General features: G+C 39.6%; 1 protein-coding gene across 4 annotated transcripts in view; it reads left to right on the top strand.

Annotated features, from left to right (window-relative positions):
• Positions 1–25,150, top strand: part of MRC1 (mannose receptor C-type 1) — a 60,447-nt gene that overhangs the window by 31,886 nt on the left and 3,411 nt on the right. For all 4 annotated transcript variants that reach the window (XM_057432538.1, XM_057432537.1, XM_057432541.1 and 1 more), the window contains 15 exons: positions 76–200; positions 1,356–1,443; positions 2,304–2,448; positions 3,937–3,978; positions 4,100–4,263; positions 6,052–6,119; positions 6,577–6,677; positions 7,160–7,302; positions 9,034–9,148; positions 14,398–14,567; positions 16,281–16,383; positions 17,256–17,485; positions 18,557–18,722; positions 19,660–19,812; positions 23,247–23,363. In XM_057432538.1, the coding sequence (XP_057288521.1) occupies positions 76–200; positions 1,356–1,443; positions 2,304–2,448; positions 3,937–3,978; positions 4,100–4,263; positions 6,052–6,119; positions 6,577–6,677; positions 7,160–7,302; positions 9,034–9,148; positions 14,398–14,567; positions 16,281–16,383; positions 17,256–17,485; positions 18,557–18,722; positions 19,660–19,812; positions 23,247–23,363 (1,930 nt within the window). The remainder of the gene's footprint in view (positions 1–75; positions 201–1,355; positions 1,444–2,303; positions 2,449–3,936; positions 3,979–4,099; positions 4,264–6,051; positions 6,120–6,576; positions 6,678–7,159; positions 7,303–9,033; positions 9,149–14,397; positions 14,568–16,280; positions 16,384–17,255; positions 17,486–18,556; positions 18,723–19,659; positions 19,813–23,246; positions 23,364–25,150) is intronic.

Raw genomic sequence — 25,150 nt, forward strand, 5'->3', positions numbered from 1 at the left:
TTTTGGGTAGCTGATGTTTCTTGATCTTGTGATCTGTATGGTCTAGTTTGTCTGATTCCAAAATGCTCTCTTTAGGCTTTTTCAAGACCAGAACAAAAGAAAACATGGCTTGAATCTCAAGAGTTTTGTCGAGCTGTAGGAGGAGATCTGGCCTCCATTAATGGTAAAGAAGAACAGTATGTGATATGGCGTTCTATTGCGTAAGTACTTGCAGTCCTTTCACTTTAATTAGCCTTTTGATGTTTCTGAAATATTTAGCTTTAGATGTGTTTTCTTCAGTATAAGCCAGTCTGGATACATTATCTGCATCTGTATAAACACAGCAAAAAACCCAGATATGGTAAAATAGCAAGAGTTGTATGCCCAGCAACAATCATCCCAGAAGCTAATGCTAAAATGAGACTGCCAAGATACCTAGTTGAGGCAACATTTATCATCTGATGTAAAATTACCTACTGTGCATTTGGGCATACTATAATATTACTATAGATACCAGTTTTCTCATAGCAAGTGTACAAACAGGTGTGATATAATTCTGGTCAATATGTTGATTGTCTGTCACTTTTATGAACTCATCAGAAAGCAAAAAGAGCAACTTCAGATTCACTTTTTCCTACACAGGGAATATAAATAAGGTTAGTAAGTCCCTGAACTGTAAAAAGCAGGTGTGAGATTTCTGAATGATATCAAATACTTTGAAAAGGTAACACTTGGAATATGATCTAAATAGAGTGGGCTCAATGAACCTCTACATCCCTGTCTAACTAGGAAGCAAGACTGAAATATGGCAGCCTTGCATAATGCTACAGCCATACTAGAATCCCATATAGGCTCCATACTTACAGTAAGGAAGAAGTCTCAGATGCTGCATTATCACAAAGTGACTCAGTAATTTCAGATAAATCAGTAAAATGTGTCTGCTTGCAAACAAGAATTAGTTTAAGGTGCAATTTTCTTAATGTGATTCAACTGCAGCAAGTAACTGTGTTTGGAAACTGTAAGTGCCATTACAGAGAAAATGGATAGTGATAAATGGAGCCACAGTAGCTAGTGAACTATTATACAACAGTGTTACGCCACATTATTTTCAGGAGTTGGATTAGATTGGGACATTTTCTTGGTCAGTATTTCAATCTGTTTGAATTAACATATACTGATAACAGCCAGAAGTGGTTACATTTTAATTAATTTCTACCCTGGTTCTTATTGTTTCTAACAGCTTTAGGAATTATTACAGTTACTGTTGTAAATGATAGATTATTAAAAATATTGCAATGCCTTTCTTAATTCAGGGTTTATATTTAAACTTCTAACAAATGGGACATTTATCATTACTTTTTGGGGATTATTTTTAGGAACAATGGCTATTACCATCAGCATTTCTGGATGGGTTTATATTACTTGAATCCTGATGATGGCTTTGTTTGGAGTGATGGATCTCCAGTGAGTGATTTAATTTTCCATAGCTGTTATTTTGCATTCCCTGTGCTTCTCAGATGTGTGTGGTATATGTGTTCCTGTGTAGTTTTATGCTTAATCATAATCCTCCCCTGCATCATGCTGTCTTTAGGAAAAAGTTTATGAACAACAACTTCTTGTCTTGATTTTTTTTTCTTGCTAAAACATACTAATTTTTAATAAGAAAATGTGAATTGAATTGACAAAAAATTAAATCCATGTAGACCAAAAGGATGTTCTTGTAAATACAAGGGTTTTTTTTGGACTGAAGTACTCTATCTATAGTATTTCTCTTCTTTGTTAATTGGATCTTTATCTGAAATGGCCTACCTTCCATAGAGCTGAAGGCAGTTGTTTTATGCCAGTGTGATTTGACTATACTTTAAACTAAGATACAAAACTGTAGAAGCAAAGGAGGTTTTGGAGATGTGGGTGTATTTCATGAAAGGCTGGTCAAAATATATTGATGGAAGTTTATCGTACAGAAAACTGAAATTGGAATTTATACAGAAAAATTAGAATAGCAGTAATATTTTTTCTGAGAAAAATGCTAACATTTATGTTGTGTCTTAATAATGTCCTACTCTGAATCATATAGAATATTTATTTAATTTAATATCAACATGTAGCATACCCCATCATTGTTAAGCTGCAGTCCAGTTGTAATCTGAGAAAAATTTTGAAATGTCAGCATTTGCCTGGGGAGAGTCTTGTTTCTTCTTATCTAAGTTTTTAAACTGACTGTGGGAACAACCTGAAGGTCTGTGGTTTGATGCTGTATCCTCTCTCTGTCCATTATTTTCTTTCTATATAACAGAATCTTCACAAAACCTTTTCTGTCATAGGTGAGGTATGAAAACTGGGGCTTCGGAGAGCCCAATAATTATCAAGGAATTGAACTTTGTGCAGAGATCAGTGGTGATTCCAGCATGCTATGGAATGACAGGCACTGTGATTACCTATATGGATGGATTTGCCAGATAAGAAAAGGTATGGATATATGTGATTTTTTCCTTGACTATAAGAAATAAAAAATCTGAGAACCTGTTTATCAGAATGTTTTCCTGTGGAAAGTGAAATATGAAAGTGGAATAAAGATTTCTATGTCTTCAGTGCATTTAAAGATACACAGCCTTTGGTGTCCTGCTGGGACTTCTCACTGATCCTTCTCTATGATTTCAGAAGAGGAAATGTGATATTTGAAAGATAGAAAATACTACTTTGAATATTCACATTCACTTTTGACATTTCATTTTCCAGCAAATCCTATTATGGATTTTTTTTTTTTCCTTTTCTGCATTGAGTTTCAAATTATTAGAAAATAGTTTGCAAATCAGTTCACATACCTGAATTTTTTTGTGTGGAAACTCCCTCCTTCACTTGGTTCAGGTGCTGTCAGCTGTTGTCAGCCAATCGTATCTGTAGCTGCAAGATGGTTTCAAGATAATTTGCTTTAATCAGGCTTATATTCACATGTTGTTTTCTTGCTAAATTCTCTTGAGATCTGAGTTTGGATGCTTTTCTGAAGACATCAATACAAAATTTATAATTTAGGGAAATCTTGGGTTCCACAAGCAGTGCATCTACCTAAGTTTGAGTAATTTATAAAGTGCTCATTTAAGCATTTTGACACATTCTTACATTGGGAGGGGAGCAAAATAAAGATGGTGCATTAGGTAATTGACAATGAAGTACCACGTCTGCTTTACACTGGTAAGAGAATTTCTTAGAGAATATCTCATTAAATGCCAGTAGCTGTGAGATAATATTTTAGCACAAAATAAATTGGTAAACCTATAAGGAGAGATCTCCTGTATTAGAAATTATTTTCCTGAGATGCTAATGACGCCATCCAGGACGCCATCTTCATGGTGCCATAGCAAAAACAAACAGGGGAATCCTTTAGCCTGAAGTCTTCTTTTCAGAAATGACCAGTTAATTTCTTGGGATCTTTTCCAGTGAGATTTTACCTAGAAAAATATTTAAGATCCAGACAGAAGTTCTTCTCAGACGGAGAAAGATAAAAAGAACTTGACTATGTGGTAGCTATGGCACCATGGAAGAAGCCTGCATTCCTGCTGCCTGTGGTTTAAGCCAGAATTCATGTAGAAATGACCTGGAGAAAGGAAGGACAGGGAGATACAGGACTGTCTTAATAGAGTTAGTGCTTTGGGATATAAATTTTTCTGCATCCAGTGAATGCAAAAATTAATTATTTGAGATAAATTTCAAGGTATTTTATGATACACATATGGAACAGGGAACATAATTATACAGGGAACAAAAACATATATTTAAAATCAAATAGTGTACCAACGTAGGACTTTTAGGCTTGTTAGTTTCTTCTACTATTTGATGTTAAATCTGTTGCTAACCATAACATTCAATGTCAATTGAAAAACATGCCTATCAATCAGAGTAAATTTTTTCTCTTACAGCAGAAAGTTTACAATTGTAATAAATATCTTGTTCTTCCAGGAGCAAGTGTAAAGCCTGAACCAACAGAATCTCCTGCACCCAGTAAGTGTTACTGCTATTACTTTTTATGCATGTGTATGTTTAAAAGCAGTTCTTATAATTTTGCTAATAAGAGTGTCAGTATCTCAGGAACAGCATATTTGGATTACAATGTATTTTACAGAATACAAGACTACAGAGGATGGATGGATTATACATGAAGACAAACTATATTATTTCAGCACGGAGACTGTTCCCATGGAAAAAGGTCGGGAGTTCTGCAAAAGGAATTTTGGAGACCTTGCTGTCATTGAGAGTGAAAGTGAAAGAAAGTTCCTCTGGCGATATGTAAGAAAAATCATTAATACTATGGAATAAATCATCCAAAACAAGTGAGCATGGGCACAAATCCTTTTCACCCTGGTGTTTTCCCTACAAGATGTATTGATAGTGAAATTGCAGTAGCATTAAGCCAGATTAAAATGAAGAACACACTCAAGTCTTTTTTCAGATTGTTTCTTAGCTGAGGTGAGAACAGGGTTGGTTTAGTATTTTGTATAGAAATAAGCACAGTAAGCATTAAACATCATTATCTGCTTTTCCTATTCAGTATGGCAGTTACACCATTTTATATCTTTCTGCAATTTGTAGTGTGCTAAGGTAAATCTTAATGCTTACTTTCAATTGATCTATGGCTTCATTTTAGCAAGAGGTATTGTGATTGTGAGCTATGATACTGTAGGTGGGATGAGTTAACTGAAAATAAAGTTTATCAACATATGAACTCAAGATACTTTCAGTAGTGGATCAAAACATATAGTAGCTTATATGTAATACTCAGAATATTGGCTTTTGATCTTGTCAGTGTATTTGGGATGTAGTTTACCTAGCAGCCTCTTTTTGGTTCTTATGTGTGCTCCTTTGCCTCATTCTTCTGGTGGGGAGAATATAATTACGCAGGAAAACCAACCTGAGGCATGGATTATGCCGTAAGAGCTTTGAAATAATATTTCCTAGGTGGCTGGGGTTGGTTGCCTGTTTATATTGTATAGAAGCCAACTTCTTTTTATCAGGAATGTGCTTAAAAGGTGCATTTGAACTACATAGAACTTTTCCTGAGCTGGCTGGAGAATGGTGGTGACATGACAGGAGGGCCTATAACAGTTTATCTCCAAATTGTAGGAATGCTTGTCACTTGTAAGAAACTTGTCAATGATACCCACTGCAGACACTGTGTAAGAGGTGCTAAGTTCAGTGACTTTCAAGTAAGACTGAGAAGTGTTGGTATAGTGACCACACCTTTTGGCCAGCAGTGAAGTTTGACTGTGGACTGTCAACTGTGAGCTGCTTTAACTTAAATATTGTAGTTAGAGGATACAGCGGTTCATATCTTCTGTCTGTTACACATATATTACTCATTATTGACATAATAGTTAACATTTCTTAACTTAATATTTAATATTAACGTAGCAGTTACATGATAATTAACATCATGATTTAACATAATACTAGGATAATAATATTTAATATTAACATTATATTTAATAATTATCATAATATGAGACCCCACTTGGAGTACTGTGTATAGTTTTGGTGTCCTGAGCATAAGAAGGACATGGAACTGTTGGAGCAAGTTCAGAGGAGGGCCATGAGGATGATAAGGGGGCTTGAGCACCTCCCATACAATGACAGGCTAAGAAAACTGGGGCTGTTCAGCCTGGAGAACAGAAGCTGCATGGAGATCTCATAGCAGCCTTCCAGTATCTGGTGGGTGTCTACAGGGTTGCCAGAGAAGGACTTTTCATTAGGGACTGTAGTGATATGACAAGGGGTAATGGGTTTAAACCGGGAAAGTTCAGGTTAGGTATAAGGAAGAAGTTTTTTACTGTTAGGGTGGTGAGGCACTGGAACAGCTTGCCCAAAGAAGTGGTAAATACTCCATCCCTGGCAGTGTTCAAGGCCAGGTGGGACAGTCTTGGGTGACATGATCTAGTGGGAGGTGTCCCTGCCCATGGCAGGAGGGTTGGAACTAGATGATCTTAAGGTCCTTTCCAACCCAAACCATTCTATGATTCTGTGATTCTATTCCTATGATAAAAAGAGGAAATTTATACAATTATAATCTTTACATTCTAGATCTTGAAAAATGGCAAAGAGGATGCATATTTCATTGGTTTGCAACTCAGTGTTGACCAACGGACAAGGTAGGCCAACTAGAACCATTAAGCTTGCATTGTGCTTTAAAATAAAGAAATCTACTGAGTGGAGCAAAAATAATGGAAGTCCTTGAAAAATTACACTGCAGATCATGTATTTTTAATATTCATTCATGAATTCTAGCTTCCTTTATTCTGTTATTTATATTAAAGAGATGCCCCTACTCAAAATTGTAGGTAAAAGTGTTCTTATTCCCCATCTTTAACTGTTGGCAAGAGACTGTAATAAATGCAGAATAAACACAACTTCAACATACACACACGTATGTCTTTGTGCAGAGAGTAAGTTTAGTGCAATTAAGAAGGAGGCAAACTGGCCAAAAAATCTTATGCACCTTAAACTATGGACTGCTATATTAAATGTATTGCAAAATTACTTTGTGTAACATGGAAGCAATTCTAGTTGTATGTTAAAGAAGTTTTTTGTTGGATTGTTTTTCTTAAGCTGGATGGATGGCACTCCAGTGAATTATTTGGCATGGGCACCACATGAACCTAACTTTGCAAATAATGATGAAAACTGTGTAGTTATGTATAAGAATTTAGGTGAGTTTTGTATGTTTGTTCCTGAATTTCATTATTTGCGTGTTTGTGTCAGAACATTTTTCTTTCTTATGAGAGGCACCTCTTTCCCCCCATCTTTTTGCTCTTTTGTAAAATGTTACAGTAGACCACAGTGTTATTTTCAGGACCTAATATTTTTGTGCTCCTATGTTTATCTTAAGCCTAGCATGGGGAAGCTCTGATGGAGGTTTGTGGTTGTGTTGCTATATAACTGCTTTATATTTTTTTCTTAAAATTGGCCTAATGTTCCACTGTAACAGTGGTATTTCTAGTAACTGGTTCTATGGTGCTTTTAACATTTCGTAATTACGGTGTGTATAAAGTGACATATTTAACTGAAATAGAATAATAATAATCTGAGGGACTGAGGATTTGGCAGTTTGTGTAAGAATGAGTGAAACTGATTCCTGTTTAACCAGTTCTGGATGTGATGTCATACAGTTCCCCATTTATCTTACATTCAGGATTTTGGAATGATATAAACTGCGGTTATCCAAATCCCTACATATGTGAAAGGCACAACAGCTCCGTTAATTCAACTGTTCCTCCAACAACATTTTCAGCTCCAAGAGGATGTCATCCAGCTTGGCTTTCTTTTCATAACAAGGTACCATACCAAATACAGTGCATGTTGGGTGCTTGGCAAAGCATTAAACACAAAACAAGTCAACTATTTAATAATATTTTTTCTTATTAGAATAAAATATGATTTTTTTTTTTTGTGGGAGCTGGTTTGCTTGCCCATCCACTGTTTTGCAGGAAAGGTGGTTTTTTTATGCTTCTAATTGAGCATATTCAGTTGCAGCAGACAAGTCATACTCTAATTATCTCTTCAAAAGTTTTGATATGCATTTTTTAAAGAGTTTAGACAGAGTTCCTGAAGCACTGGTGCTTTGCTCTTCATGTTTTTTAACCAATCATAATTCTTTTGCTGTACTGAATATATTTTGTCTTCATTAACTTTACTAATATGATATGCTTTGTAGAGTCAAATAAACAGGCAGACTATCAGTCATGCACAACTTACTACTGTTAGCTGGCTGTCTATAAAAGGTCAGGTTTTGCTTATTTTCTAGGTATTTCAGATCAAATGTAGTGTGTGTCTTTTTAGGCAAAATGCTTTCTTGAGACATTTAATTTTGTACAAAACAAGGACCAGTACAAGAAAGTGTTGTGTCAATGGCTCAGTGTCCAGCTGGAGACCAGTAACGAGTGGTGTCCCTCAGGGATTGGTGTTGGGACTGGTCTTGTTCAACATCTTTGTCGCTGACATGAACAGTGGGATTGGGTGTGCCCTCAGCAAGTTTGCTGATGACAGCAAGCTGTGTGGTTTGGTTGATACGCTGGAGGGAAGGAATGCCATCCAGAGGGACCTTGACATGCTTGTGAGGTGGGCTGATGCCAGCCTTAAGACGTTTAACCATGCCAAGTGCAAGGTCCTACACCTGGGTCAGAGCAATCCCAGGCACAGCTACAGGTTGGGCAGAGAACAGATTCAGAGCAGCCCCGTGGAGAAGGACTTGGGGGTGTTGGTCGATGAGAAAATGAACACGAGCCAGCAGTGTGCACTTGCAGCCCAGAAAGCCAGCTGTATCCTGGACTGCATCAAAAGGATCGTGACCAGCAGGTCGAAGGAGGTGATCCTGCCCCCCTACTCACTTGAAGTATTGTGTGCAGTTCTGGTGTCCTCAACATCAAAAGGACATGGAAGTGTTGGAAAGGGTCCAGAGGAGGGCCACGAGGATGATCAGGGGACTGGAGCACCTCCTGTATGAAGACAGACTGAGAAAGTTGGGGCTCTTCAGCCTGGAGAAGAGAAGGCTGCGTGGAGACCTCATAGTAGCCTTCGAGTATCTGAAGGGGGCCTATAGGGATGCTGGAGAGGGACTCTTCATCAGGGACTGTGGTGACAGGACAAGGGGTAATGGGTTCAATCTTAGACAGGGGAAGTTTAGATTGGATATAAGGAAGAAATTCTTTCTTGTTAGGGTGTTGAGAAACTGGAATAGGTTGCCCAGGGAAGTTGTGAATGCCCCATCCCTGGCAGCATTAAAGGCCAGGTTGGATGAAGCCTTGAGTGTCATGATTTAGTGTGAGGTGTCCCTGCCCATGGCAGGGGGGTTGGAACTTAAGGATCTTAAGGTCCTTTCCAACCCTAACTATTCTATGATTCTATGATCCTATGAAAAATCTTGTTTTAAGCTGAATGTGTTTTTTTTCAGACAAATGTATTATTTTACTGCCTTTTCTCTCTCCTGCTTTGCTGAAGACAGTGGTTTTCAATCTGTGAGGGATATTGGAGGAAAGATAATACATAGAGAATTTCTTCATGTTTTAGTGTTATAAAATATTTGGATCTACGGAAGATGAACGTGTCACTTGGCATGCCGCACGAACAGCTTGCATGAATTTAGGAGGAAACCTGGCCACTATCCCTAATGAACAAGTGCAAGGTACTGTGTGTAATTTTGTAGCAACTAGATGGGATATTTCATTTTTACGGGGTGGCCGTTGTATTCATGTGAATATGGACAGGGTTTGAATAATGATTGTGCATCTGATTTTCCTTCCAAAATGTCAAATTTTTAGAAATTTACAATGAAGTTTTCACCTGAATCTTACCAAATTTTAATGTTGTCTTAGATATACATATACATGTATGTTGTCCTGGCAGCCAAAGTAGTTCTTTTTCTGCTTACATATGATGCCAGCCAGACCCAGCAAGTTTCATTCCAAGTGATGCAGTTTCACTGGGTGGCATTAACTTGCTGCATAGCTTTTCTGTTAACTCAAGCAGAGCACTAGGGTCAGAACTGGCTGTCTTTGGGCAGCTTAGGGCAGAGGTTTGACTGTGCGTACATCTACCCACAGCTCACCACTTAGATGTACCTTTCTTTTCATTAGATGTGCTTATTTTAGTGAACCTAAGAGCTGCATGCATGGCTATGTGGGATGAGCAGAGGGAAATTACCTCATGCATGAATAAACAAATGCATGAATGGCACAAATTCAAATTAAAAAATGGGGAAGATTTTGATGGATGTTGATAACACCCTCATTTTAGAAATATATACTACAGTGTTGAGAAACCAGGGTTGCACAACACATACTGTTTGTGAACTCAAAAGAGCATACTGAAAAATCAGCCATTGTAAAATAAATCTGTGTTGTAGTTTGAGCAATTAAGTAGTTTAAATTTAGACTGCTGACATGAACTTATGTTTACCACATGTGAAGAAATGAAGAATCAAACTTTCACTTTTGAAACATAGTTAAATTCTCATGCAGCATCATTTCTGCAGCACAGATTTCAGGTGTTTGGTTCATGCACAGGGGTTGAATTCCAGCTAAAAGAGAAATGGGTAATAAAGCTATTAGCACAAAACTATTGTTACTGCAGGCAATGTAGGTATAAAGGCTTGAGTTCCTGCTACAGTCTCTGGCTTAACAGCAATGCTAAAATTTGGCAAAGAAATCCACAGGTTTCCTGAAGTGTAAGTTGCATTCATTTTAAAAGACTAAAGAAGGTGAACGATTGATGAAGTATCCAGAAATTAATCTTTTTGTAGGAAAAAGTAATCTCATAAGAATGATTGTAGCACTTGGCAAAAGCCATGGTGTGTTCATTTCATCATAGTGGTTGATGTATTGTGGATTAGTGGGTTATGAATGCCAGCTGACCTAGACTGCTCTATTTGTGGGATAGCCATGCTAGCTAAGGAACATAAGCACCTTCCTGAACCGTGCAAAGCTGTGGTAATTGATTTGCTTGTGCTGAAGAGCTCTGTTGAGACTCATTTTAAGCCGTTTGTGCCTTCTGCTCCTTGCTAAGACAGTGCAGGCCATTGACAGGTGTTGCAGGGAGAGAGGAAACACTCTTGCAGTTCTGTAACAGCACTGTTTGTGCACAGGCACAAGTGGTAGCTGCTTAGTGGTGTTGTCTGATGCCATTGTGGGGTAACCACTCCGATGGGATTATCAAAAATGTATGTGATCTATGTGGCTGTGTATTTCTAAGTCACAGTGTCGCACAGTATCACAGTATGCTAGAGATTGGAAGGGACCTCAAAAGATCATCTAGTCCAATCCCCCTGACAGAGCAGGAACACCTAGATAATGTTAAACAGGAATGTGTCCAGGCGGGTTTTGAATGTCTCCAGGGAAGGAGACTCCACAACCTCCCTGGGCAGCCTGTTCCAGTGTTCCGTCACCTGCACTGAGAAGAAGTTTCTTCTCAAGTTTAAGTGGAACCTCTTGTGTTCCAGCTTGTACCCATTACCCCTTGTCCTGTCATTGTTTGCCACTGAGTAGAGCCTGGCTCCATCCTCATGACACTCCCCCTTTATATATTTATAGACACTAATAAGGTCACCCCTCAGTCTCCTCTTCTGCAAACTATAGAGACCCAGCTCCCTCAGTCTTTCCTCATAAGGGAGATGCTCCACTCCCTTAATCATCTTTGTTGCCCTGCGCTGGACTCTCTCCAGCAGCTCCCTGTCCATCTTGAACTGAGGGGCCCAGAACTGGTCACAGTATTCCAGATGGGGTCTCACCAGGGCAGAGTAGAGGGGAAGGAGGACCTCTCTCGACCTACTAACCACCCCCCTTCTAATACACCCCAGGATGCCATTGGCCTTCTTAGCCACAAGGGCACAGTGTTGGCTCATGGTCATCCTGTCGTCCACTAGGACCCCCAGGTCCCTCTCCCCTACACTGCTCTCTAACAGGCCGTTTCCCAACCTATACTGGAACCTGGGGTTGTTCCTGCCCAGATGCAGGACTCTACACTTTCCCTTGTTGAATTTCATCAAGTTATTCCCTGCCCAACTCTCCAGCCTGTCCAGGTCTCGCTGGATGGCAGCACAGCCTTCTGGCGTGTCAGCCACTCCTCCCAGCTTAGTGTCATCAGCAGACTTGCTGATAGTACACTCAATTCCCTCATCTAAATCGTTGATGAATATATTAAACAATACCGGTCCCAGTACTGACCCTTGAGGCACTCCACTAGTTACAGGCCTCCAACCAGACTCCGCCCCATAGACTACAACTCTCTGGCTTCTCTCCTTCAGCCAGTTCACAGTCCACCTCACTACCTGATCATCCAGTCCACACTTCCTCAATTTAGCTGTGAGGATGCTGTGGGAGACTGTGTCAAATGCTTTGCTGAAGTCAAGGTAGACCACATCCACCGCTCTGCCATCATCCATCCACCGTGTTATTTCCTCATAAAAGGCTAAGAGATTGGTCAAACATGATTTCCCGCTGGTGAAGCCATGTTGACTGGCCCTCATAACCTTCTTATCCTTGATATGCCTTAAGATGGCACCAAGGATAAGGTGTTCCATCACTTTCCCAGGGATGGAGGTAAGGCTGACCGGCCTATAGTTACCTGGGTCCTCCTTCTTGCCCTTTTTGAAGACTGGAGTGACATTTGCTTTCCTCCAGTCCTCGGGCACCTCTCCCGTTTCCCAAGACTTGGTAAAGATGATGGAGAGTGGTCTAGCAATGACTTCCGCCAGTTCCCTCAGCACCCGCGGGTGCATCCCATCTGGACCCATGGATTTATGGATGTCCAGATTGCTCGACTGATCTCTAACCCATTCCTCATCGACTAAGGCAAACCGCTCCGTCAACCTGACTTCATCTAAGGTCTCAGGGGTACAGGGCTCTTCAGGACTGCCTGCAGCAGAGTAGACAGAGACAAAGAAGGCATTCAGTAACTCTGCCATCTGTGTATCTTCTGTCACCAGGGCACCCATCCCGTTCATCAGTGGGCCTACATTGCCTCTGGTGTTAGTTTTGTCTGCCATGTATTTGAAAAAGCTCTTTTTGCTGTCCTTGACCCTTCTCGCCAGGTTTAATTCTAAAGATGCCTTAGTCCTCCTAGCTGCCTTCCTACATCCTCTAGCAGCAGCCTTATATTCCTCCCAAGTGGCCAGCCCCTCCTTCCATGACCTGTAAACTCTCCTCTTCCACTTGAGCATACCCAGCAATTCCCTATTTAGCCACGCAGGTCTCTTGGCCCTCTTCCTTGACTTCCTACGTGTCGGGATGCTCCGATCTTGAGCACGGAAAAAGCAGTCCTTGAATGTCAACCAACTATCTTGGGCCCCTTTACCTTCAAGCAGCCCTGCCCATGGGATTTCCCCTAGCAATTGCTTGAAAAGGCCAAAATTTGCCCTGCTAAAGTCCAGGGTTGCAATTCTACTTGGTATTCTACTAGTCCTACCACACTCCTGAACTCCACCATCTCGTGGTCGCTGCAACCAAGGCAGCCCTCAACCCTTACTGCTTCAACCAGATCCTCCTTGTTAGTGAGGATGAGATCCAGCAGTGCTCCTCTCCTGGTTGGCTCATCCACCATTTGCAGGAGGAATTTATCATCCATACACTGGAGGAACCTCCTGGACTGCGGCTGGGTTGCCGAGTGGTCCTTCCAGCAAACATCAGGGAAGTTAAAATCCCCCACGACGACCACAGCCTGTGACTGTGAGGCTGCTCTCAGCTGCCTGTAGAAGGCCTTGTCAACTTCCTCACCCTGATCTGGCGGTTTGCAACAGGCACCCACAACAGTATCGCCCCTGCCAGCCTGCCCCTTAATTCTCACCCACAGACTCTCAACTTGCTCATCCTCTGTCCCTGGACAGAACTCAGTGCATTGTAGCTGCTCTCACACATAAAGAGCAACCCCACCACCCTGCCTGGCTGGCCTGTCTTTCCTGAAAAGGACATAGCCCTCCATGGCTATCTTCCAGTCATGTGAGCTGTCCCACCACGTCTCTGTAATTGCCACCAGATCATAGTCTCCTGACTTAACACAGGTTTCCAACTCCTCCTGCTTATTTCCCATGCTGCGCGCATTGGTGTACAGACATTCCAGGGAGCGAGCTGAGCACACCGATTTCACCCTAGGATTATAGGAGGCCTCCCAGTCTTCATCAATTCTGGAGTGCTGCCCCACTGGGGCAAGCCCAGCTACAACCCCATCCCCCTTCAAATCTAGTTTAAAGCTCTCCAAATGAGCCCTGCTAATTCGTGCCCCAGCATCCTTTTGCGTCTGTGAGACAAACCTTTCCCACTTGTCATTGTCCAGACTGGTGCCCTATAAAAACAGCTGTTATCAAAGAGTCCAGAGCCCTGCCTGTAGCACCAGTCTCAAAGCCAATCGTTTATGGACTGAATTTTCCCATTCCTTCCCACATCATCAGTGGAAGATGGAAGGAGTGAGGAGAAGATCACTTGAGCCCCAGACTCTTTCACCATCTGCCCCAAGGCCCTGTAGTCTTTCTTCATCCCCCTCAGACTGCGGGAAGCAGCTTCCTCCTCACCTGTCTGGAAGACCAGCAGCGGGTAGTAGTCTGTCGGGTGCACCAGGTTGGGGAGCACTAGTTGTGACACTAGAATTCAAAACTGTCCTGAGACAATACTAAAAGCATTTCTATCATGCTTTTGGGACTCAACCCAGTACTGGATTAGATACTTAGCTGAAGTATTTTGCCCAAAGCCACAGTTATACATCTGCTTCCCAGTTCATTAAAATCAAAAGATACCCCCTTTTCACCTTGCCTGCTTTTGTTCTCAACAATGGAGTGTTCTGTGTTTCAGAAAAAAATAATATCACCAAGCTTGGTGAGGTCAGACATTTCAGTTGTCCTTCACTAAAAGTATTTCTCTTTTACTTTGCCTTTTTTTTTAAATCTAGCTTTCCTCACATTCCATATGAAAGATTTTGTTACTGATACATGGATTGGATTAAATGATATAAATCATGAAATGAGGTTCCTCTGGACAGATGGAACAGGAGTTTACTTTACAAACTGGGCCAAAGGCTTCCCATCAGGACATATGGATTTATACTCATATGATGGCCAGGTAAATAGAAGTCACAAATTTTTCACTGAAATTTTATTTTAGATTGCATTTACACATTTGCTAGGATTTGGGACATGTTACTGCTTCACTTCTTACTTTCATACTTTTATACATGTCATATATAAATCTAAATAGAGTGAATGGTTTTGAGCCCTTTGGCAGTCGCTGTATTAACTGGTGACAGGATCTGTGGAGTGCTCATAAGAAGATTGGTTTCAGATTTCAGTTCTGTGTGCCTGTGAAAGCTACACTGCTTCTGTGTTCACCCTGCATTCCCTCAGAGGCTGTGGCAAAGAGGACAGTAGGATTCTTGCCTCATTGTGTTTGTCCCGAAAGCACATTGAATGAGCACATCCACCTAGTCCTCTGACCATGCCTGTGCCTGAATTTAGCAGGTTTCTCAATTGTTTGTAGCTTGCAATGTACACTGAAAACATTCCCCTCTGTGTCTTACACTGAAGGAAATTCTGTCAGTCACAGCTGCAGAATGGACATGAAAAGAGAGCCATTCAGTTTTTACAGGAAAAAAAAAAAAGGAAAATCACTTCCCCTGTTTCTCTGTCATACAAACCAATCTGCTAGGTCATAGAGTTTTGCAGAGCTCTGATCTTATGTGTTGCATTGTTCTGTGGTATGAAACTACAGCACATTATAGGACTAGTTCTATTTCTCTTGAATGCCATTTTTGGTGTAGAAATCTTACTTTCCTGTATAATGTCCTTTTTCCTGTTTTTGAAAGTAGCGCCTCTAAGCTTATCTCTTATGGAAGGAGAAAACCTGAAAGAATACAGAGTTTAAAAGAGAAAGCATCTTTAAAATGTTTCTTCTGAGCGGAATATATATTTTTATTTTTTTATGAAAAGTAGTAGGATTTCTATGAAGTTGTCTGTGAAAACTTATAAAGTCCTTATTTTATAGATTTGAGATTTGTTTTTAAGTTTATTTGATCTTAGGAAAAAATAAGTTATCATAGTCATATCATATTGAGTTAATACAAAATACCATGCAACTGTTCAGTTTGAAAGATTTAAATCTTAATGTACTTCACTCACAAATAAAGTGTTTCTCTCTGCATCTCCCCCAAAATAAGTATATAGAATAGAATAACATAAATACGGATTCTTCACTGCGCAACCCATTTGTTCCCATGCAGCTTTTTGCATTCATCATTGTTTGTTCAATATGTGCCAACATAGGTTCCAGCTATCATGTCCATATCAGAGAAATTGAAATGTGAGGGATACTGACAGATCATTGGCTGCCTCTGGGCAGGACCAGTTCTAATTTTGTTGTGTGCACTATTACAACTTGCAACAATAAATTTGAAGAGACTGATATGTCAGAAATGTTGCCTTGCTCATTGAAGGTCCAGGGTTTTTCCTGGGGCAAAGTTAACTGGTCTTTTCTACAGTAGTTGACATCACTTATCTTTAAATTGTCTGTGGCTTTCCTTGTCTCCATGCTGTATGCCTGGAGGTATAAGAATACCAGAATTGCTCTGGTCTGTTTATCCACCCTAATGTTGTGCAAAAGAGGAACATTCAGTATTCTGTGCAAGAGGTACAGAACCTCCACATCATAAAACTTATGCTCTGAAATGTTACAAGAGTATGAGAGTAAAACTACAACATACTTGTGTCTGAAGGGGTGCAAAAGCTTTTTCTTTGCTTTTTCTAGCTATTTGTAACTGATCTTATGTCTTTTTGCCTCAAGGCTGATTGTGTTGTCATGAGAAACAATCCTGTTAAGGAAGCAGGGAAGTGGGCTGATGAGAGTTGTGATAACAACAGAGGATATATATGCCAAATTAATGCAGGTACTTGTCTTTTTAGTTCAATCAGACCTTACTTTTTTTTTCAGGGAATGGCTTGGGTGTGTGGATTTCAGCATTATTTTGCTTCCAATAAAGATACATCCACAAATTGTTTTTCAGGCAGGAACACAAAGGTCATGTGTGTCAGAGGTCTGGTTAGAGTCACTACTCTTAGCTGACCCTTCCCAGTAATGGCCATGTTCCTACCTTCCTGAGCTGGAATTTGCATCTGCATCTTTGTCTTTACTATGACCCTTGACATGATATTTGTACTATGATTTTTCTCTTACTCTCTGAACACATTGGCTTTCAAAAATGTTCTGGAAAGTACTGGCTTGTAAATGTAGCATAAAATGTCTGGAGAGTGACTGTAACTCACCCACACCAAACTTGAGCTAATCCACCTCCAAAAAGCAATGAAAACCTGGATTTAATTGTCTGATTTAAGGACTGATCTGTTGTGGAGTTTTTCTTTTCTCTGACCAAAAAAAAAACAAACCAACGCAAAATCCTTGGAAAACAGCACAGTCTCTGCAAAACATTTCTTTTGATGAAAAGATATTTTATTAAAGAACTTGTGACCTAATCTGACCCTAATTCATTTCAGTAATACTACTGGAGGATTATACAAAATGCTTCTTTACTCCTTGTCAAAGGTTGCTTTAAGATGCTCTTTGCCTTTCTACAGATTTGCAATTGACTTTTACTAGTGATGCTGGCTTAAATAATAGTGTATCTAATCCATGCTGATTAAAAATTAGGGAACATGGAATCAAGAAAAAAGGCTTTTTGTTTAACTCTATTTGCAACCACAGTGAAATCACAATCCGCTTTTGAACAACTATATGAGTCTTTTTTTATCCTGTATTTTACAGATGCTGAGTTTCTGCCTTCTACAAGTTCATCCCCATCCAGCATTATGCGTTATGACAACAGTAGTTATTTGTTCATCCATACCAAAATGAACTGGGAGGATGCACGGAAAACCTGCAAACGTGATCAGTTTGACCTTTCCAGCATCTTAGACCCCTACAGTCATTCATTCCTGTGGCTAAAGATGTTAAAGTATGGGGTGCCTATGTGGATTGGTCTTAACAGTAATGTGGTACGAGTATCAACCTAATTGAACATGATGCCGCTTCTCTTATTGACAAATCAGGAGCTGAAAAGTCTTATTATATCTCATTACTTTAGCTTACTAGTTTTTGTCTTGGTCATAAATATTTTAGTGTACTGTCAGATTTACACGTAGGAATCCGACCTCTTTGATTACTCTGATTAAATTGTATATATTACACACATTTTTACACTTTTTCTGTGATATTACACTCTGTGCACTTCCAAACAAGATATTTTAGGCTAGCATCTTGAACTGGCTCTTTATATGTATATATAGTGTATTTGAGATAAAATCCACATACTTTAAGATGTACAGTAGAAACTATTCTAAATAACAAATAATTTTCAGAAACAGAATAAGGTGCTGTTGCTATGACTCTCTCAACTTTTTGAGGATAGTTAGCCAAATAATTTACTTGTTTACCTCATTTAATTTTATTTGTCTACCCTTTCCCAATTCTTTGATATTTTGATACTTTCTGGATGCTAAAATACACTACCCTTTCTCCTTGACACAAACACTTGTCCTGCATTCACTCCATTTGGCTGACCATATGACAGAAATACAAATGAGTGAACGTAACACACCACTTCCTAAGCCCCAAAAGATTCCCCTAATCTAACCAACACTACGATTCACTGAGTTCACCAGCTTTGATGGGAAATTATTAAGTTTTTGAATATACTGCAAGTTAAAATAATATACAGTACTTGAATTTTTTGGGGGAAATAGTACAAGAAGTAATCAGACTTTTGGTCCTGCAAATTATTTTAAATGAAATTTTTATTAGTCCAAAATTAATATTTTGTTACATTCAGAATTAATTCAATGTCACTCTGCATTTCCTGTTGCTGAAAAGCATTTTTTCACTGGTGTATTTTTGGATGAGTAGTTGCTTGTCACAACAAGAGTTGAAAAGTTTCAGCCATTTGTATTTGTTGTTGATTTCTTAAAAAAACCTTCTAGCACAAGGTGCTGCATAGACAGACATTTGACCAGTGAAGGAATGGTTAATGCTTACATTTAATAATTTCTTCTGGTTTGTTTTATTCTCAGACCAATGGGCGTTACGAATGGATTGATAACTGGAGAATGAAGTATACTAAATGGGCTGAAGGGGAGCCAAAACAGAAGATAGGCTGTGTCTATCTCGACATTGCTGGAGCCTGGAAGACAGGATCATGCAATGAAAGTTACTTCTCTGTTTGCCAAAAAGCTGATGGTAAGAACTTGAATTTAACCATTGTAATTTCAATGATTATCTCAGTAGAGTTCATTGTGCTGTGTTATATATCTTCTGATATAAACTTAGATGCTGGGTTTTAGTTCAAGAGCTAAATTAATAAAATCATTAAAATTTATTTGGGTCAAATGTTTTAAAATGAGGGCAAACACATACTAAGAAAGAGCTAAGATGACTCTGAATGGCCATCACTTTGCATTGATAATCTCTGATGTATTTTGCAAAGCTTAGACTCACATTACTCTGCTATTAATTTTGATATTGAGCAAGCATGCAAGACCAAAACCTTTAGAAATCAAAAGGCAATGAATGCCAGGTAGTAGTCACACAGGTACAGTATTGAAGGGAGAAGAGCTTAATGACCAAGCCATATGTCGACACAAGCAGTATTTACCTATAACAGTTTTTCAGATTTTCCTTTTATAACTGAGGACAAACTACAGGTGGTATAGAAATCTTTAAGGATACTTCTTCAGGACGCCTTCTCTTTTGTTTTTGACCTCAAACTTCTGTTAATATCATCTGATAATGCCTTCTGCATTCCATGATATTAGGTCACAGCCCATATGGCCAAGTTCATATGGGCCCTAGTTCAGCATAGCAGTCAGGCATGAAAATATGTCTGTGAGTAAAGAGTTGAGCTGAGTTTAAGCATCTGTTAAAAGATCAAAGTATGCTGGAATTCTTAGCTAGATTAGATTTCTTAAGACTGAAGTTGCAGTACTTTTTATTCATAGATTTAGGATTTTCACATTATTGTCTTGTAGTAAGCAGTATGGACTACCAAGATTACTTTCTTTTTTTTTTTAAAGAACTGAGTGAGTTTTCACACATTCAGTTAGAATAATCTGTTAATGATAGAAGAATGCATAGGAAGCTGTTTCTTTAAATTTTGTGCTTTCTTCTTTTTAAACAGTTCAAGCTCCCACTGAGCCCCCTCAGCTTCCAGGAAAGTGCCCTGAATCAGAAGGACACAAGTCTTGGATCCCTTTCCGAGGTCATTGCTACTACATTGAATCTTCATCTACAAGAAATTGGGCCCAGGCTTCTTTAGAATGCCTTCGACTTGGTAAGTATTCGCCTTAACCAAAGAACACATTTTTCTGAATTGTTTTTCCTCTCTATGAAAATCTGAACTTATGCTGTGTATTTTTGTGATTTCAAGGATGGTCTGTCCAAGTGTTGGATAGGATATCTGTATCCAGTTATTGCCTTAATCTGGGAGGATATGGAAAATAGCTGTCTACCTGTTGACACACACTTTTATGTGTGTGGGACCAGGCATTAGAGGAGCTCTGTGGCCTGGAGCAGAGGTCACAAAAGTGGAAACTTTGTCCTTTGACAGGACAGGAGGTAGTCAGCCTTATCCACAGCAGGCACTAAATCTTATTTTAATGTCATTTTATACATTTATTCCTGATCTAATTTGCCCCTTCATTATTGTAGTTTTATACTACTGGAATAAAAGTTACAGCTTTCTAGGCAGAATATATTAGAAAACTAGGGTTGATGTGCTGTTTTCTTCTTGCAACTTCCTTTTCTGGGAAAGTAGTGTAAGATTTGTTATACTAGACTTCATATGTCATTAGTGTCTATAGCACTGGTAGCAACATGACTTAGATATCTAACCTGCCATCAGAGTACGCAGAGATCTTGTTCATGCTGCCAGTGACAAGGCTGAGAGTGTGTTCCCTGTAGGCACACACACATACAATGCATCTATACATAATATATTCATGGCAGGCCACGCAGGTCAGCACAGGTAGAAACAGAGAGCATTCACATGAACACAACCTGAACTAACACCTTTTATTATGTTCCCCTCTCTGGTTGATCAGGGTGAAAGTCTGTAGTGGGAATAGATACACAAATACAGTGTAGATCCCTCCAGCAGCTGGACTCAGACACTTAGTTTGCCTTGTAGCTGGCCTGTTGATCTCAGTGTCCTCAGTTGCTGGCAGCTGGAAATATGAGCTCTCATGGTCACCAGCCTGTCTCCTATTGCTGGTACACACCTGTCCCCACCACACACATACACACTGTTCCCTCCAGTTTGCCTGCCATGGTCTCACCTGTAGAGATACACAGGGACACACAGACATACAGAGCTAGCTGAAATTCCCCAGGTCTCCCAGTAGCCATCCCCTCCTTGGTCTCACCCTTAGAGATGCACATACACTAGTGGGTCTTATCCTTAGAGACAGCAGCTGGATGGGACTCCCCTGGTACCTCTGATAGCCAGCTCAGTTTGTGGTCACCCTTGGTGATACACACCTGGCTGACTAGGCTGACCTGATACTCCCTAGTGATGACACATTAACTTGTGTACCTGCACTTGCTCCAGTTGTGGCACCATGGACACAAGGGTCTCTTACTCATGGTCCCACTCTGTGAGGATGGAGGCAGGGACCCAGAGGTAGAGTGCAAGCTGGATCATTTATTGAACAGATTACACGGTATTTATATGCTTCCAAGCAATTAGCCAAGCACATCTGTGTTTGCCTTGCGGTTACATCAGGTGAAAGGTCTATCTGATTTTCTTATCGGCATCCTCTTTCCAGTTCCGATGTCCTTGTTCCTTGCCAGTTCCAACATCTTCCAAGTACCAGTCAGGGACAGGTCACTCTTCTCATGGTCACTCTTAATTGTCAGCTGTAGTTTCTCCTTCCCATGGTCTCTGACAGCTTTGATACATTCCAACCCCCACACCACTCCAGCTGGTGGTACTTAGACCCCCATGCACACACATGCACACAGAGTGAACAGTTTTCACCTGTGATAGTAATTAGCGTTTAATCAGAAGATAGGACTGTCTGCCCAGATCAGGTGCAATTGTGGTCAGACAGCTGTACTGACAAGAAAACTGTTTACACATTATCAGTCTTCTTATCCTCTTATCCCTCCGTTTTCCCATCCTTGTTCCTCGCAAATGATCTAGGTCCATCCCTCTCCCTGCCTTTGCTTCCTCCCCTAAGTCTGTGCAATCTTGAAATGCTTTTCTGCATCCCATCATGTGTCCCATAACCCTAGGCAGTAACACGCCTCAATCTGAAAGGAACTCTGACATTGTGCTGTCCTGATGGGTTTCATGGCTGGCCACTGTGGCTTAGCATGTCCTTCGACAGCCCTGGGAGGGGCCTGAGCAAGATGTTCTGAGTCTGTAATCTGTGTTCTTCCCCTGCCATTGCACCTCTTTGCTCCTCTGGGCTTGTGAAGTGTGGTCTTTGATGGGCTGATGGCTCCTGTGATGGGCATGTGAGTAGCCAGGGAAGAGGTCCCCTGTTTGCCATTGTCTCTCTGTGCTCCCTCATGGGTGTGTAGTAGAGCTTTTTATCACACAGCGTAACAGTAACCAAACATCTGATACTATTCAACAAAAGCGGAACAAGTAGAAAAACATAAAGACTACACTGAAAAAAGAGGAAGGTTCCATGTTCTTTTATGCTGTCCCTGCTTGCACTCTGGGTTTTGTTTGCAGTTGGACATTTTTCAATTATATCTTATCCATAGCAGAATTCCGAGCCATTGTAGGATTTATCAATAGCTCAGCAGTGATTCAAATGAATTTTATATTTGCATTCTCTGTAAGTGTGTCTTCCTTACCTGAGAGACAATAACTTCAAAAAATCAACAGCCAAATCAAAACAGTCAAGTGCCAAACACAGCTATTGGCTGGATGCCAGCTCCACATGAAAGACAGCTGAAGGTGCCCTTTTTCTGGTGTTTAATGCCACTCCATACAAAGCCATGCAACTCATTCTGTCTGCTGGCTCTATGCTGTGACTTCTTGATTTTGCTAGAGCATCATACAGAATGAATCCCGGCAGAATGCCTGGTGGTGTGTGTATATAAATAACAGGGTACTATGCTAACTGGGCAGCAGATGACCAAGGTGATCTTTGTTTCTCTGGTGGCTACAAAGAAAATATAGGAAAATAAACAAGACCTGTTTAAAGAGTTAAACTAATGACTGTGCATTATAAATTTGGCAAAGTCTGTGCTATACATGAGCTATACGAAGGCTCAGAAAATATTTAATCATTAATGTGCAATGTCATATTGTGCACAGACTGAAGTTATACATGTTTTACTAAAAACTAATTAACTAATTTTTTTTTAGTGTGGGGTTTTTTGTTTGTTTGGGTTTTTTTTTTTTGTTTTCTTTTTGTTTGGTTTTAATGGTAACATATCAGTAGAAATTTATGCTGATTACAATGTTGGCCTGTTGTATTTTGCCTAGTATCATTGTTTAGTTATGTTGCTATTTCCCAGTGGATGAGGAAACAAACTCTTAGTGCGTTGCCATGGAAATGATAAGAAATACATCAGCAACAATGCTAAAGTCCTTCATAAGATACTATCCAAAGTTAGTTTTTGTTTTGAACTTCAGACTCAGTTTGGAATTTGGCAAAATTAGACTGACATTTGACAGGACAATGAGAATGCTTTGTGCTAGAAGACTTATGTCTCCAAGAGATTATTCTTTTTCTCTATGTCTTCCAGGTGCCTCTTTGGTGTCAGTTGAAGACTCAGCTGAAGCCAACTTTCTGACATACACCATTGAGCCACTTGAAGGGAAAACATCAACTTTTTGGACAGGAATGTACAGAAATGTGGATGGTAATTTCTTTACATTTGACATCATTTTGCTTGATAAATAATAGTTACAAGCTGTTTGACCTGAGAGTTGAAGACTTCACATTATACTCCTGTAACTCATAAGAAGTGAAATCAGGGAAGTTACTATATTATCATCAGAGGGGAAGCTGGTGGATGGTAATCAAGCAATAAACAGTAATATATAACAGAAAGACCAGGTATGGAACTTTCATCTTAAAGCAAGAAAAATCTTACTCACAACAAAGTAAGGTGCAAATGTGCATATAACACAGTACAAACAGGACTGTGTTTGGAGTTGAGATGAAGTTTGGCTCTTCTCAGATGTGGAAGGGGCCCTAGCTTGATGTACTTGTCATTGAGATACTCCAGTTTTGGGGCTAGAGAGCAACGTGTCTAATATCACCTGTAGTCTTTGGAATGACTATCCTGGAATGACCAGTGACCCATCTTTAGTTACAGCAGGCCCTCAGAACAGCTTCACATTTAAAATAGAATTGTTTATTGCAAGTTTTTCTATTTTCTGCTTCACTGTAACAAAGGTAAGGTAAGAGAGAACAGGCAATAAGCTGCTTTAAGTAAATCTTAAATTTGCTGATTATTGCTTTTTTCAATAGTACAATTAGTATTCAGTAAAAATCTGTATTTATGATAGACCTAAAAGTGCTACGGTCTTTTGGTGCTCAGACTAAAAGCTCCAGTGTCAAAGGCAAGACTGCAGAATTGTTCAGGTGATTTGGGGTGCAGTTTTCTTGAGTTTTGGAGGTTTTTTTTTTACAGCTGCCTGCTCAGCCACTTCAATGACAAACTAGTTGGGGAGAAGACAAGTATTCAAATAACATTACTCGAATCTTAACCAGGAAAGGGGAGTTTTCAGCAGAAGAGAAAGAATTTGAAGAGAGCAGTGATTTAGAAACATAACCCATAAGGAAAAGCTAATGTTTACTCATGTGGTTAATGGACACATAAAATGTGTTTTAAAGTTATGCAAGGGCAGGTGCAGAACAATACAGTTCTTAGACTGATCATAAACAAAGGGGTTGCTTCAGCAAGTAGATGCCATTATATTATTAGATAATGATTATAGTGATTTCAGCATAACTGCATAACTAAATTTCATATCTTTGGAAAAATTATTATGTCCTCTTTTTTTAAAAAAACAAAATGTGAAGAATCTCATAAGAAAACAAAACACAGCTTTCTTGCTGAGTCTAAGAATTTGCTTGTTTGAATACAATTTAAGAGTCACAAGGGGTAAATTTGTTCTAAATAAATAGCACTATTAAAAGAAAGAAAGAAAAAAAGGAACAGGAAGGAAGAATCAGAAAGTCCCGGCACCACTGAACAACAGTGATCATAAGATCCCTGAAGCAAATCTTTCAGAAGGAAAACCGTGTGAGTAAAGTCGGTGGAAAGGAGCAGAAACTAAAAACCAAATAGAATAAAATTGTATTTAGAAAGACTTCAGTGCAGGCTTTGAAAAGAGTAATACAAAACCTCCCTGCAAATTACTGAAATAAAGGGCTTTCTTGGAAAGATAAATTATGTTTTAACATCAGTTATTTTTATAAACGGAGTAAATAATTGACACTGCACCATTGCAATATATTGTTGGAGATACTTCTTTAAACTGTCTTGCCTTTGTAACATAATCCAGATTGACCTGCCATTTTCCAGAAACTGTTGTTATATCATTTGGATAAAAATGTAAGGGCAACGTGATGTGTCAGACCAAAAATTCAAATAGTCTTGTGACCTGTCTCCAAGAGAGGCCACATGTAGATTTCTCA

This window comes from Pezoporus wallicus, unplaced genomic scaffold (assembly GCF_028554395.1).
Source record: "Pezoporus wallicus isolate ANWC-B61680 ecotype Strahan unplaced genomic scaffold, APGP_CSIRO_Pwel_v1 scaffold_2584, whole genome shotgun sequence".
In the NCBI taxonomy this organism is placed as follows: domain Eukaryota; kingdom Metazoa; phylum Chordata; class Aves; order Psittaciformes; family Psittacidae; genus Pezoporus; species Pezoporus wallicus.